General features: G+C 48.8%; 1 protein-coding gene across 1 annotated transcript in view; it reads left to right on the plus strand.

The window, feature by feature from the left end:
• The window catches only part of LOC115395480 (polypeptide N-acetylgalactosaminyltransferase 10), a 64,481-nt gene extending 51,051 nt beyond the window's left edge, over positions 1-13,430 (plus strand). Inside the window, exons 7-12 of the mRNA XM_030101047.1 lie at positions 306-423; positions 2,909-3,016; positions 6,912-7,133; positions 7,250-7,366; positions 8,935-9,084; positions 9,330-13,430. Coding sequence (XP_029956907.1) covers positions 306-423; positions 2,909-3,016; positions 6,912-7,133; positions 7,250-7,366; positions 8,935-9,084; positions 9,330-9,494 — 880 coding nt within the window. The 3' untranslated portion in view covers positions 9,495-13,430. The remainder of the gene's footprint in view (positions 1-305; positions 424-2,908; positions 3,017-6,911; positions 7,134-7,249; positions 7,367-8,934; positions 9,085-9,329) is intronic.
• The last annotated feature ends 2,393 nt before the right edge of the window (positions 13,431-15,823 follow it).

Raw genomic sequence — 15,823 nt, forward strand, 5'->3', positions numbered from 1 at the left:
TGGAGCTGGACAGGTGGGAGACAGTCGTTCTGAACAGTGCATGAGACGTTTCTACAGGATTATTGCAGATTATTATATATCGTATAGTTCCATTTAGACTCATTTTTAGACTGTAAATCACAGAAGATGGCTGATTTTGTCAGTTTTACACTTTTCCCTTTTAAAAATGGCTCATAGAGGTTGGTATTTTCTTATTTTTGATTTTAAAAGAGTGAAAACTGGTTCTTGAAAAAGTCCAAAGGGTTATAATGTTCCACTCATAAGGATTTTACTGGGATTAAATCTCTGATCTCCGTGTGGTCCAGGTCTCCGGTGATGGCCGGCGGACTCTTCGCCGTGGACAGGAAGTGGTTCTGGGAGCTGGGAGGATACGACACCGGCCTGGAGATCTGGGGAGGAGAACAGTACGAGATCTCATTCAAGGTGAAGGAAACCGCCGTCATCCTCATAAAACCCCTCGCCGCTCCCTGAGACGCTCCTCAGGAAGGAGCTTGGCGTCCGGACTCAGGTGTGAAAGCATTAATGAGTGATGAGCGTGCCGCGGTCGGAGGGACGGGGGTTGATGGGACCGTCAGGTTATCACCAGCCTAATTGCATTTGATCGTTTCCTTGTAAAAAAGTGGCGGTGCAGCTCCGGCTGCAGCAGATGGCGGAGGCAGCAGGTTAGAGGTGAGTGATAAGACTTTTAATTTGGCCTGAGCTGCAGCTCCTGGTCCCTCCCGCGGCGAGGCGGCCGTCTTATTGCGCTGGAGTGTTCCGGCGCGGGGACGAGCCGAGCAGAGGGAGGGCCCGGCGTGGAGCAGTGGATTCACTCGCTTATTTCCCCCCGGATCGTGTTTGTCCAGGACGGAGCGCCGCGGCGAGCCTGACAGCCGGTAATCGAAGTGAAACAGCAGCCGGCTGATAACCGCCCCGCGGCGCCGGGGAGGGGGAGGGGCCTCGGGGTCAGCTGACCGGGCTGCTCGCTGGTCAGACCCTCTGATAGCAGGAAATGTGCTGAGCGTCAGTCAGGAGGTTTAGCTTCAGAGGAGTTTCACATTTTGAAAACAGAAACACTGAAAAACCCTAAAAAAAGAATTCAAGGCAATAAAGACGAGAAAAAAATCCTGAGACCCGGCTGACATATCGGTGTGAAAGCTCAGAGGGAGTTCGTATAAATACCCACAATGCATCAGCTCCAGGAGACGTTTTTAGGACCAGAATGTTTCAGTGAAATCATCGTCTTCTTGAGATCGGACTGACGTTCAGTAGAAATCACTCAGTTTTGTGAAAACACAGTTTAAAGTTTGAATTTAAAGCTCATTAAGACAGTATTTTACTCCCTGAAGCTGAAAACACGACTGCTGAAAAGGTTTGAGCTGCAGAGAGCAGGAGCGGAGGTCAGCAGATGAATCCTCGTCACCCATAATCCTCCAGGCCGGCCTCCCCAGTGACCCCCGGCTCTTTTCATTAAGTTTGAATTAAAACGTCCTCCAGGCTGCAGGCCTCAGCTTCCCGCTCAGCAGCGTCGCAAATCCAATCCCAGCCTCTGCCATCCATTCACTCTAGAAAACACATGGGTTCAGTGGACAGCGCCGCCCTGCTGGCCTCACAGAGGAAGGATGGCCCCGTCCTGAAGCCTATCGGAGACGGAGTTAAGGCCTCAGTATACTCCCCCGTCGCCGCCACGGCGTTGCTACGACATATATGTCGTAGCCCTACGATGGGCTACGCCGGGGCTTGACGTGCGCCTCCCGAAAAAAGTGACTTCGCGTCGAGGCGACGCGTGGTGACGTGAACGTCGAGGGCTGTGATTGGTCCGCTTTCGCGTTGTTTATAGAATAAAGTAGAACTCACCCCGAATGCTTTTCTGATCCGAACAGTGCTTCAGGAGAAATTTAGATCCAAAATTGAGTGGCGCACATGTTAGCAGTGTTAGCACTGTTAGCAGACGGGGCTATGTGTAGAGCCGCTCCTAAAACGGCTTTAATCGTCCAAAAGCTCATTAGTTTCACCAATATTTTATCATGGTCCGCTCACACCACTCCTCCACCACAGCCCAGTGTCGCCAGATATGTCATATATGCAGATATATGTTCGGTATATGCACGCGTGTCTCGATACGTACGTCTAGAAATCTATGTCTATAGATCTATGTCTAGGTAAAGCCGGAGCTACGGAAGCCGTTGTTGTTGTGACTGCTAGCGGCTTGGCAGAGGAGGGTGTTCCCTTGACGCAGAAGCAAGACATGTTCAGTAGCGGCGTAGGGTTGCCGGCGTAGGAACGCCGTGGCGGCGACGGGGGAGTACACTGAAGGCTTTAGTCTCTCCGTCTGGAAACCAGACTGTCAACTCTTTCCATCCGTCATCAGTTCACCGTCTCATAGAGGTTCTTTATGTTCCTGTTTTCTGCTCATTCATATGAAGCATGTTGATATAATGTTTGCTGGAGCTCAGCCGGCCAGAAAAGCCTGGAAAACATTCAGAATGACGATAATCTGCTGCAGTTCTGCTGAAACTGGGTCCGAAAAGAGAAAGAACACTGTTAATCTGAGGGCCGACTCCCAACGCAGGACAGCGCCACATTCCTTGGAATTTTGTAGTTCACCTGTTGAAAGTCACGTCACTGAGGCGTTGTTCAGCGAGGTGACGGCTGAGCTGCACGGCGGGGCAGTGGTTAGTGCTCACACTGAACGAACCCCGGTTTGATTCCTCCTCAGGAGGATTAATATGTGATTGAGCAGCTCAGCCTGTGCCGGACTACTGGATGGAGAAGCAGATTTGTGATCTGGACCGGGTTTGATTTCCGCAGCTGTAGGTCCCTGACCTTTGACCCCTCTGTAGACCTGTACCTACAGGACATGAAGCCCCGTGTCTCCTGACCTCTGACCCCCCACTGCAGTCCTCATGCCTCCTCTCTCTCTCTGCAGGTGTGGATGTGCGGGGGACGGATGGAGGACATCCCCTGCTCCAGGGTGGGACACATCTACCGGAAGTACGTCCCGTACAAAGTCCCCGGCGGCGTCAGCCTGGCCAGGGTGAGTCCCACAGGAAGCGCCGCCTCCACCGCTCACCGATACTTTTGATACATAAAAGTTCAAATAACGCAAAGACAGATCATTTTTGAAAAATGACTTTTATTTCTAAAAAAAAAAGAAAAAGCAGCACAGCCACTATGCTTCAGTCCAAAACGACAACAGTCTGAGTTTAAGATATAGCAAAAGGGAAAAATAAAACAAGCAACTCTTTGAGTTTTACACTTTTTTAAATGAAATTAAGTGCAAGATAAAACAATTTCTGAATTTTAAGGAGTTTTTATATGAAGTACAAGATGTAAACAAACAACTCTAAATTATACACTTTTTTAAATGAAATGATTTTGATGTTTTTTAAAAGAACTAAAGTGCAAGATAAAGCAGCTTTCTAAGTTTTACACAGTAACACTTTACTTGAAGCACCCGGTATAACATTAACATTATAAGTAGTTATAAACACTCATAAATGATCACAATGCTTTATAACTCACTATACAGCACAGCATTAGGGTTAGGGTTCGGTCCTGGCATTGTGATCATCTATGAATGTTTAGAACTATAGCTACACGTGTTATAATAGCATTATAATACTTTATAAATGTACTTATAATGTGTTATACAGGGGGCTTCAAATAAAGTGTCACCTTTTACACTTTACATGAACTTAAGTTCTTAAATGTACTCATTTTAATGTTTTTTTATGAACTAAAGTCAAAGACAGAAGAACCCCTGAGTTTTGCTCGTGTTGTTTGTACTAGAGCTGCAACTATTACTCGAGTAACTCGAGTACCTCGAGTACAACTGGACCGGGCCGGACCGAGTCCTGACACCTGTCCCGTCATGACTTCCTGTCAGCGGGGGTCGGCGCTGCTCATTTTGTGACGGCGTTGCACGTACGGGCCGGTCGCGCCGGTATGCGCATGCGCCAGAGCGCCACAGTAAATAAACCATGACAACCTCTGGTCCACCTGCGTCGCCCTGAGGCGGTTCAACAAATTACTGGTGTTAAATGAACAAGATGGCGCAGCTCCTCTAGCAGAGTCTGCGTTCTGCAAGGCTCGGCTCGTTTTCGCTCATATAAAAGAATTTCCACACCGGCGAAGTTTTGGTGAGACGAGCAGCCGCTCTGGATTCATTCCTGTCGTCTCTGCTCTGGATGTGACGCTCATGGAGAAGTCAGCCCGCTGCAGTGTAGCGCCACCTCCCGGCGAGGAGGGCTTACTACACCTGGGACTTCCTTGCCTTGAGTGTCGGCGACTGGTATCAGTAGCCTTCATGAGTAGTGGATACTGTGACATAAGGCCTGTATCGGCCCAATACCGATACCTGGTATCGGTACTCGCCCATCCCTAACTGTTCCTATAAAACAGTACCTATGAAATGCTAATGCTAATTTGTCTGAGCAACACGGCTCCTGCTTCAGCGAGGCAGATGGGAGGAAATCGGAGTTTTCCCTGCAGAAACGGCGGCCGGGCCGAGCAGAGCGGCCGGTGTTGACGGAGGGCGGAGTGACGCGGCGAGACGCGCCGAGCAAATGTTGACGCAGACGGGAAACTGTTTCAGCTGTTTGCTTTGGAGGAGAAACTGTAGAAGCTCGTCTGCCAGGAGAAGCGGCGCGACAGACCCGGGGCTGGAAATAGAAGAGGAGAGGTTTACAGGGAACGCTGAGGAGGCGTTCCGGCGGAGCTTTTGATGCTCGGTTCAGAGATTCTCGCAGTTTGTGTTTGTTCTGCTCAGAGGAAGCTACAGACAGGGTAACTACGGCCACACGCTGCTTTCATGCTCACTTTCCACAGCAGCTGTGGGTTTTTACTAGAGAGCAGCTGAGCTTTCTGAAATGACGAGTTCCGCTCAGCGGACGGCTGCTTTGACCGATCCGGACTCCGGTCCAGACTGTCCCGGGACCTTCCTCCAGCTGCCGAATCAGTCCAGCAGAGCTTCAGAATCAAGTCCTCTGAGCTTCTGTCCGTCCGGCCCGTGTGATCAGAGGGAGACGGAACCTGTCGGCCGCCACGTGGGACGTCGCGGAGCCGATCCGGAGCGCCGCGGGCTTCAGTCCACCGCCCCTCCTGCAGTTTGGCTGCAGGCGACGAGCCGCTGCAGGAAGTCTGAGCGCGTTTGTCGCTGGAAGCTCTTTCCTCCCGGGCTCGGAGGATTTGTAGTTCTGCCTCCCTGCGAGGATCGCTGCAGGTGTGTTCTCGTTCCGTTCACCTCCGAGGCCGACGCCGCCTGCGTTCCCAGACACGTGCACGCCCCTCAGAGACCAGCCCTTCTTTTGGCCCACAGGCCTCATGTTGTCATGTTGAGCTCGTGTTGCGGACCTGAACCGGGATCGACCCGCCCTGTGTTTGCAGGGAAACGTTCAGATCCACCCTCCTCTCTGTGTTTGGAGGCAGATCTACTGGAGCCTCGGCCTGAACCTTTTCCACGCGTTAGCGTCTCCATTATCCCGTCGTCTGCGCCGCCAGAGGCTGGCAGGCGCGTATTTAGCTTCCCTGTATCCCGCATTCGTCACACGCTCGGCGTGTTAAAGATTTCCCACTGAGGGAAACATTCACATCAGCGCCGCCGCCGCTCCGCGCTACAAAAAGAGACTATTTTCAGAGAATTATGGCTCATAGTGTTTTTTTCTTCTTTCCTCTGGATGCTTGAAGAGGAGGTTTGAAAGCCGCCTCTGTGTGGAGAAGCGCGGATCGTCCTCGGCGTTCTGCTGCAGCGAGGCTGCTGCACCTGTTTGGCTCTGGGGATCACACACCCTTCATTTATCTGATCTCACTTCTCTCCAGTGTTTCAGCGGCGCCGTCAGAGACCTAATTAAACCCAGCCACTTCCTGAGAGCAGGAATATAAAAGAAAGCCAGCTTTTTCTGTAAATGAGCTCCTAATTCAGCTCGGCGTTGTTTCTGCTCTCATGACGAGATACTTTTCCTTTCTTTGCTCCGTCGTGACGAGTCCTGGAGGAAGACAGACGGCCGGACTCTGCTCTCTACTGAGCAGCTTTGATCATTTTGTCATGTCGAATCAGTCCAAACATGAAGGATGGAGGAAGTGTGGGGGGGTGGGGGGGCAGGAGGAGGAACATGGAGGAAGACGCAAAAGGAGAAATCATTTAAGAAGAAGCAGAAAGAGAAGAAACGAGGTGGAAAAAACTAAAAGGATTAAAAAAAGCAAAGAAAAAAGAGAAAATTCAAAAAGGAGGAAAATAAAATGAAAGCAATGAAAAAATGAAACAGCAGAGAAAATGAAGATGAAGAAACTGTATTTGTTAAGTCTGCTCAGTCTTAAAAAAACCACTGAAAAATCAACAAACAATGACACTTAAAGGTTCAAATACCTGCTGATGATTTAAAGTGTGAATCTAAAAACCATTCTTGTTTCACAATAACAGGTTGATTTATGAAAGCCCAGCATGTTTGGACAAAAACATTTATCCAGTGTTTCTGTTGGTCGATCCGTTGGATCTACCCAGAATTCAGGTTCTCACCTTTGACCTGAGAGGATTCAACAGATTTTACATGTGTCCTGTCATGATGGTCATGTTTGCTTTGATTCTTCAGACTGATAGAGGTCAACAGACGGCTGCTTTGGTCTTTAACTGTAAATGGAAACATCTGGACTCAGTCCTCATGGCTTTTAACACCTTCTGGCATCGGTACTCGGTAGTGATGGGCAAATGAGGCCTCATGAACCACTGTCATTGTTTTCTGAAGCCGCTAGATGGCACTCTAGGTTTAAAATATAGGCTGATGGACTGACAGTGTGCTCTCAAACTTTTCTTGAACAGATAGCACCACCTAGTGGCTTCAGAAAATGAAAACAGTGGTTCATGAGGACTCTGCCCATCACTAGTGCTCGGTATCGGGCTGTAGCTGAAGGTCCTGAACTCCCTGTTCCTGCAGAACCTGAAGCGAGTGGCCGAGGTCTGGATGGACGAGTACGCCGAGTACATCTACAAGCGTCGGCCGGAGTACCGCCACCTGTCGGCCGGAGACATGACGGCGCAGAAGGAGCTGAGGAACCGGCTCAACTGCAAGAACTTCCGCTGGTTCATGAACGAGGTGGCCTGGGATCTGCCCAAACACTACCCGCCGGTGGAGCCCCCTGCTGGAGCCTGGGGGGAGGTGCGGTCTGAAACGCCAAACACTGCAGGCACCTGAACAGCAGATTGCTTTTCTCTTGTGGTTTTCGTCACAGGTTTGTGCTCCACTGAGGACTTTTCTCTGTTGTCTTCATGCAGATCCGTAACGCCGGCAGCAACTTGTGTCTGGAGAGCAAACACTTTGTGTCCGGGACCCCGATCCGCCTGGAGAACTGCCTGAAGGGCCGGGGCGAAGTGAGCTGGGGCCACGGACAGGTGAGCAGCTGGTCCGAGTGAGAAAGAGACAAATGGCAGAAACAGTGCTGAATGTGGGCAGCATGCCAGGACGCTTTCATCAAGTTCCACCTGGGCAGCCTCTCCAGCAGCGTGGTCATGTAAACAGAAACCCAGAGCACCTCAGGAGTTTCCCATGTTCCTTTCAGGACGTGTAAACGGTTCCTAAATGTAAAGTACCTTCATAAATCACCTGTGGAAATGGTTGAATGTGGACAGTGAGGAGGATTCTAGTAAATCTGTGTTCTTTGTTTTCCTCTTGGAGTTCAGCTGGAATCATCCGTCAGAGGAAACCGTGAAGAGCTCAGATCTCCTCTGGAGACCAGCAGGTGTGAAGGAAAATAGCCTCTCAGTCTCAAGTGGAAAGCTGAAGCACTAAGCTGAAGTTTTCTAAGCGCAGCCTCCAGATTCCAGTGGTTTCTCCTCTCGCAGAGTCCCACTCCCACAATGCTTCACTTCGTTTGTTCCGGCCGTGTGTTTGTGTTTGCGCCGGGCTCCTAATGCCAGCTGAATGGACCGAACGCGGCCTTTTGTTTCCGCCGCGCCGACACTCTAATTGCTTTATTCTGAAGAAGCATTGTGGTTTAATTTGTGTCACGCTGGCGAGCGGCGCTCAGGCGGAGCCAGGAATGGACTGGCTGTAAATCACAGGACGCCGTCTGGCAGCCGTCCCCCTTCAGACCGCCTGAGAGACGCTCTCTCCCAGGATTCACCTGGAGCTCTGACATGCAGACAGCAGAGCATCTTCCTCCACTAACTGATGTGTTACCAGCTGATCGTAGTGACTTAACAGCTTAGTTGCTCATCGTTACTTTAAAACCTGCAAGATCTCAGTGATTTTCACAGCGCAGATTATGACAGTATTTCCATGTTGCTTTTACAGTCTTTTTTGGACAGAAAGCCTTTATATATATTTTCTATATTTTCACTTTATGATAAGATAGATAGGTATTGTGACGTGCTCATGAGATGAACCATCCTTTCAGGAAGACTGAGTAATAATAAATCAGTGCGCTGGTGGAACACAACACAGAGGAAACATCCTCCAGACCAGGGCTGTTCCTGCCAGCAGAAATACCTGTTTTAATTTAATACTCAGTGAATATCTGAAAACTAGCAGTGAGGCTCAGGCCCTCATGGCCCGGAGGTGGAGGATGGATTCAGAGAAACCACCGTGTTTCACATTGTCGGAGAAAACATTCCAATTGTCCTCATTCTGAACTGCTGGGTTCAGCTTCAGTGTGTGTGTGTGTGTGTGTGTGTGTGTGTGTGTGTGTGTGTGTGTGTGCGCGCAGAGCTCTCCCCCTGTGCATGACCTTGATTGTCAGCCTCCTAAATAACAATAAAGGATGTGCAGCTTTCAGCGTGTTTCATCAGGAGCAACATGAACTCTTCAGCCTCTGATCTGGAGTTTGACGAGCGAACGCCGCTCATTCCGCTCAATCAGACTTTTTATTATGAGCCTGAAAGGAATCAGGAAGTGATCTGGGTTTGTCGGAGCAGGGCCGTCTGGGCTGTTGGGCCTCACAGGGATGTTCTGCTCCCTGCAGGTCTTCACGTTCGGCTGGAGGGAGGACATCCGGGTGGGCGATCCCATGCACACCAAGAAGGTGTGTTTCGACGCCGTGTCCCACCACAGCCCCGTCACCCTGTACGACTGCCACGGCATGAGGGGCAACCAGCTGTGGCGCTACAGGAAGGTGGGTCGGGGTCCCGCTCCGGGGCGCAGGGGCGTCGACATGAACGGGAACAACAGCTGGAAGGTTGATGACAGGAAACAGACATTATGCAGATGATGTAGTGTTCTATGTGCTGGGAGTTCACCCCTCTGAGCTGTTTTTGCAGACTTTGGTTGGTGTAATCAACAATTTGAGTTGAGATGATGTTTCAGATGAGTCCTCGTCCGTCCTCCTCTTCATCCGTCCTCCTCTTTCTCGTCCTCCAGGACAAGAGTCTGTACCACCCGGTCAGTAACAGCTGTGTGGACAGCAACGCGGCCGAGCGCCGCCTCTTCATGAACACGTGCGACCCGTCGGCGCCCAGCCAGCAGTGGCTGTTCGAGAGGACCAACGCCACCGTGCTGGAGCGCTTCAACCGCGGCGGACACTGAGGCCCGTGGACCGGGACCGGGACCGGGATCTGCCGCTGCTGCTGCAGGGCTTGGTGGTGGCGGGGGCGCTGTCTGGGTTCGCGGGGGCGGAGCCTCTGGTTGACGGGTGTCTTTTAAAGGGAAACGCTCTGGCGGGGTCGCAGCAGTGGCTCCATCACTCCTCCTGCTTCACTTTCTTTACATTATCACTTCTTTTTTTTGTCTGGTGCCTCTCCACCTCTCTCTCTCCATCCATCTACCTCCATCTTTACCATCCAGCACCAGGTTCATCAGTCTGCCTCGTCCTCCTCCTCCTCCAGGTGGTGCAGTCAGACCTCATATGGCCCGAGTCCTCCACCCAACAGCCACACAACACAAACTGAGTCTTCAGTTTCAAAGCAGTGATCATCTGAACTCAACACAATCTGTCAGAGTGGAGCGAAACTCAGATAAATTAATGAATCTCGGTCTTTATCTCCATATTATAGATTGACTGTATGCTAGACTGTGTGGATTCCATCCTGGGAAGGTTTTTGGTTTTTCCGTGGACTACAGAGATGTAGATGTCAAGTTTTATTGGAGACGCCAAAGTTCCTCTCTGGACGCTTATTTCAACATGTTTGTGTAAAATACAGGGAGAGAAGACGCCGTCATGCTGGTGTTTGTAGTGCTCCAGTGGGACCACGGCGATCTGACTGCACCACCGGGGGGGTCGGTGGGTCCATGTGCCCCCGTCCCCCCCGCCGCCGCCATCGCCGCCGTCTGTACACAGTTCATCAGTCTCCAGAGCGAGCCGGTCACACCCGGCCGGCCGCCGCGCGGCGCGAGTCTTTCAGCAAACACCGCCGCATGACTGGCCCTGTGACTGGCAGCCCACCTGAGCCACAGCGGGCCGCCTGATTGGACGGCCGCCCTGCTCACACAGGAGGTTAGGGGATGAGGAGGAGGAGGAGGGGCAGCAGGAAGAGGAAGATGGAGTCTGGGAGTTTAAAATGCATCAAGCACTTATGGAACGATAAACTTGAATGAAATCGTAGTGCCTTGTTGGTGGGCGACTAGGGTGTGTGTGTGTGTGTCCGCATGTGTGTGTGTGCGTGTGTGCGCATGTGTGTGTGAGTGTAACACATGTAGCTGCTGGCTGAGAAATGAGACTTCTAGTTATTCCGACTTTGAAAGGTTGAGGGAGAAAACCTCTGTTGTGTTGTAATCGCGACGCCGAGCTGTTGTTCAATCCAAAGTACTTCAAAGGGAACGGGAGTGAATGTCGCTGTGTAAATCCTCTTTCTTTCTTTAAATGAAATGTTCTTGTTTCTTTGTTTCTGTGGGTCCTGATCCTGTGCTCCAGATCCTGTTCTGGGATGTTCCGGGATGTTCTGCTCTGCTGCTCACACCTCTCCTCTAATCCGATTTGGTGGAAGCCAAACAATGTGCGGCGTGTCGTATTGTACTTGGACACATGCTAACAGCCGGCGCTGAACCACAACGCCGGGTTTCATCCCCTTCAGAGCTCAGGTCCTGGTTTTATTTTGTTTTTGTCGGGATTCTTCATTCCTAAAGCTACGTTTTATCAGCGTGTTGCATCATCAAAGGTTCCCTAATCATCAGGAGATTATCGAGGACTAAAAATGGAACAAACTGATCTAATCTCATCAGATTTATGAGAAAATATTTTATTTTCAGATAAAACTCATCCACATCCAGAGTCAGCATAGAGTAAAGCTGCAGCTGATCTTTATTTTCAGCATTTATGCTTACTGAATCCTTTTATTTAAAAAAAAAAAAAAAGAAAGAAAGAAAAGAAATAGAATTTGAGTGAGGTTTTGTAGTTTTTATTATCGTCCCTAACGTCAACACAGTACTTCAGCCGGCCACCAGGTGGCGAGTCGGATCTCCTTCTCCACTGTTCCTGCAGAGAATAAAGTGTCGTCAGATGTTTCAGTCAGAAACCGAAGATGCACAGAAATCTGATAATAACCACTGAAGGATCACCAACTTGGCCCCTCCCACTCTGAGCCCTTTGCCTTTAGCCCCGCCCACATGCCAAACCCGACCAATCAGAACATGAACAGTTTGTGGTGTGGTTTCTGTGCCGTCTGTTAACATGCAGCTGCAGCCTGCGACTCGGGGGCGCTTCATTTTACATTTTTCCTTTTCTGCCTTCAGAGCTGAAATACCTGATATTTTTTTTTGTTTGTTTGTGCGACTTGAACGAAGCAACATGTGAACAATCAGTGACTTCATGAGCAGATCGACTTTCTTTTCTCCACTGTTTCCGTCCTGGATCGTCTTCATGGCTTCCTTCCTGTTCGATTGCTGGGAGTCTCTGCTGTACTCAGATTACAGCTTCACGAGGCCGGGTTTTGTGTTGTTTTTTGTTGTTGTTGTTGTTGTTGTTGTTTTCGGGTTGTCCTTTGGGTGGTTTTCGTTCTTATTGTGAAGGATTTTCTCGTACAAACACTGTAATTGTGGACAGACCTGTAGCCGTGTGGATCCAGAAAGCAACATGTCGGGTCGCAGTTTATTGAAGGACCTGAAGGGAGACTTCAGCAGTTTTGCACAACAGTTTTTGTACGTCTGGAGCATCTGCAGAGCTCCGGATTTTAAATAGAAAAACATCAGAAAACATGAGGACAGATTTCTGCTGAGTTGTCAGGTCTTACCTTTATTATTATTAAGGTTTTTTTTTTTTTAGAAATAAACCCATCAAACAGAGCAAAGGGAAGGAAAGTTCATCTTAATTTTATCCTTTCATATGAGACAGATTCTGCTGACTTCAGAGTTTTAGCTTTGATCTTGGTTACTATTCATAAAGAATGTAAGTATTTTTCAGTCATCAGATCATCTCCTGCCCTCTAGTGGTCAAAGTCTTCATACCCCGGACTCAAATCTGCACGTGTGAATCTGAATAGATTATGTTTCCAATCTCTGGCAGACTTTTAAATGTGGTAGAAAGGTCGGATAAATCACTACTAATTCACCAGAATAGCTCAGAAATGCTCAGCAGGTCACTGAGGAAACAATCAGTCCAGTGAAAATGCGAGGAGCTCGGCATGTTTTCACACAGGGTGGGCCCGATTTGGAGCACAAAGACTTCAACGTCATCTGCATAAAGGGTCACATTCACGGTGAATCGTGTTGTTCTCACAGCACTAATAGAAAGATGTTAAAAATCGATCAACTCATCTTTCCAGATCGTCTTTTATTACTATTTACAGGGTTTTTTAGACTCACGTTTTAATCATCATGTTTCTCTTCTTCACACCAGTTCAGACGATGCTATCAGTGACAAGCTAAATGATGAAGAAACTGGAGTTAAAGAGGTTTTTTTTTTCCTTTTTCCACCCTCTGTCAGATCTTTCTATTTAAAATCCAGCTCGAAGCAGAGCTGCAGAGAAAAAGCCGGAGCTGATCTGGTCTCCAGAGAAATGACCCAACGTGTTGCCGACTGCATCCACTGAAGTATCGTTTGTTAAATGAGCCTTTTCCCTCCTCGTCAGAGTACATTGTACCTTTCCGTTGCACATGTGAAGTGTTTGAAGTCTTAAAGGTGAAAGGTCACGCTGGCTTCGCTCCCTCCGATATCCTGATGAGGCCTCTGTGATCGTTCTGCCTTTTAACCGCAATATATTTGAATTTCTTCATGGTTTCCAGTCGTTTCTTCTTCCCCCTGTGATGAAGCTGTAGACGGAGCGGTGTGACTAAATCCACTTTTATAAGAGCGAACGGTTCTTAATTGGCCGTCCTGTCACACTGTGTGTGTGCGAGTGAGTGAGTGTGTGTGTTTAGGGAAGTGTACATTTTGTATCTCCGATAGAAAAAGAAAAGAATCTGAATATTTTTTTCTACTGACAGTGCACCTGTAAAGTGTATTTAGTTATTTAACAGACTGTACAATTAAACTGGAATTGTATGATATTTTTGCTGGAAATTGTAAAATAAAAGGTTTCTATATTTGGATGAATGGTCTTGTGTCTGGTTTCATTTAAAGAATGGTTTTCTTCCCGTTTTAATCCAGATGAATGATGGATTTCCTGTTTTATCCTCTGAAAGTCTGTCAGATTAATGAAGTCGGATCAGATCAACATTATTGATCTGGAAAACTGGACTAGCAGTTACACTACAGGTATGTGAAACGGAGGACCATGTTCTACCTCCGATGGGCCTTTTTTCAGGCCTGGAGCTGCATATTTAACATCCCTGATCCAACAGAACCAGTATGAGTGAGAACTTCAGCGTTTCAGTCGTGTGGAGGAAATGGTCCAAGGTGAGAATGAGCAGAAAACTCGCTTTACTTCGCTGCATTGATTAAAGAAAAGGTCAGAACATTTATTTTTAGCGTCATCGCCGCCTCTGAAATACTGATGCTGAATTGATTTTCCTCCTGATTGATGAATGAGCTCCATTATGATTTTCAGGCGGCGACGCGGCGAGCTGGACGAGTCTCTGCTGATTCCACATTGATCCTCAAACTGCTGCTGTGTGCAGGAGCGACAACAACATTCATCACCGTCTCTTTATTGTTCAAAACAAGCCGAGCTGGGACTGAAGGCTCGGCTGGGAGAGCAAGACCGTCAGCGTATGTAAATTATAGTTCAGCTTCTGGCGAGACACTGGAAAATGAGCATGACGTCAATGTGAGACGTGAACTTACTCAGTGGATCTGCTCCTTTATTCTACGGACTTGTTACTTGATTGAGAGAGAATTAAAGCAGCTGATGCTCACAAATATCCAAACTGAAGCTGCAGAACAGGGTGAGACAAAAACCTGGAAAATTCTGCCAAATAAAACCACCATGAAGCCAGCCGTAAGTAATCCCAAAACCCTAACAGTTCCAGTCTGAAACCAGCCCAGACGCAGCCCCGAACCAGCCTGACAGCCCATCAGAAGATCTAAACTCAGCCCCAAACCTGTGAAGATTCACCGGAATAAAACAACCAGCCTCAATTAAAACCAGCATGAAACCAGATCTGATTCCAACTCACACCAAACCCAACCGATCCAGTCCGAAACCCAAAGAAATCACATCCCAAAACCCCAAAAACCTCCCAAAATTCAGCTGAATAATAATACTGCCTAAACCAGGCCTGAAAAAAGATTAAAAAAAAAAAACAAAGTCCAAACAAATTGAGTCCATAACCAGTCCAGTGTACCCGATTAATGATTTAACCTCGAACAAATCCACATCAAAACCCAACAAATCCAAACCATCCAGCGTACATATTAACACTGACCTGAATCCAGCACCAAAACCAGACCACAATCTGTCCAGACGTCCTGCTACTCAGGGACCCATCAGGGACCCATCAGGGACCCATCAGGGACCCATCAGGGACCCATCAGGGACCCATCAGGGACCCATCAGGTCCTGGTGGGTCCCTGACTCCCGGAGAGTCACAGTGTTTTGGTTTGTGGAGGAGTGACTCCCCAGGGTCGTCCTGAAACCAGACCAGAATCCCCCCCCGATCGCCACAGCCTCCATGAACCAGAACTCAGCCGTCGCTCCGCCATGTTGGATTTAACCTGCTGTGCATGCATGACGCCCAGCTGCACGTGAAGAGTGGCAGTTTGAGTTTCTTTGACAGCTTTTCAGTAAATCCGTTCACTGTAATCATGTTGTTTGGTGCAAGCATCGGTTTTCAGCTCTGTTTAATTGTTTTTTCCACCCTGAGAAAGTTTTTAAAAAACTCACATCGGACTGATCTGCTGAGTCTCTGAGGAGGCAAAGCGAGATAAAATCACACGCCAACAGAAACAGAAAGTGCAGAGAAGGACGGGTGAGTCGAGGAGGCTCGGCCTCTTTACCTCCAGCTCGGCGGTTTGCGGCACCGACCTGAACCGACGGCGACTCGTGCAGCACAACGACAACAAGAGAGGATGTCACTTCGCCTTTTCTGCCCGGGCGTCCTCCGACACGGCGTCTCAGCTCCACGCCGACTCAGCGACGGCTGCCAGCCGTGTGGCGAATGATGCAAGGTTCTAGATTTAACCAGGTCAGGCTGTCGTTCCAAATAAGCGCTCCGAACAGCGGTTTGGTCTGCGAAGGCAGAGGACGAGCGGAGTGTGTATGTGGTCGTTAATGAGACAGACGGAGAAAATGAAATGAACGGAGACGGAGACTTCCCTGGATTAAAGTTTGTTTTAAGTGATAATCAGACAGCGGAACTTGATATTCTCAAGCCTTGGTAAAGTCTGTATTTATGTTAAAGGGTGGACCATTCAGCCATGAGAAGCTCAGAAGAACGCCGGTTTGTCACCAACACCAGTTCAGATCCACATCAAATCTTTACATCAGCTGTTCAATTTGTCTTCCACTCACACCTAGTGGCCATGAAAGGAACTACACATCAGC

This window comes from Salarias fasciatus, chromosome 10, assembly GCF_902148845.1.
Source record: "Salarias fasciatus chromosome 10, fSalaFa1.1, whole genome shotgun sequence".
Taxonomy (NCBI): Eukaryota; Metazoa; Chordata; class Actinopteri; order Blenniiformes; family Blenniidae; genus Salarias; species Salarias fasciatus.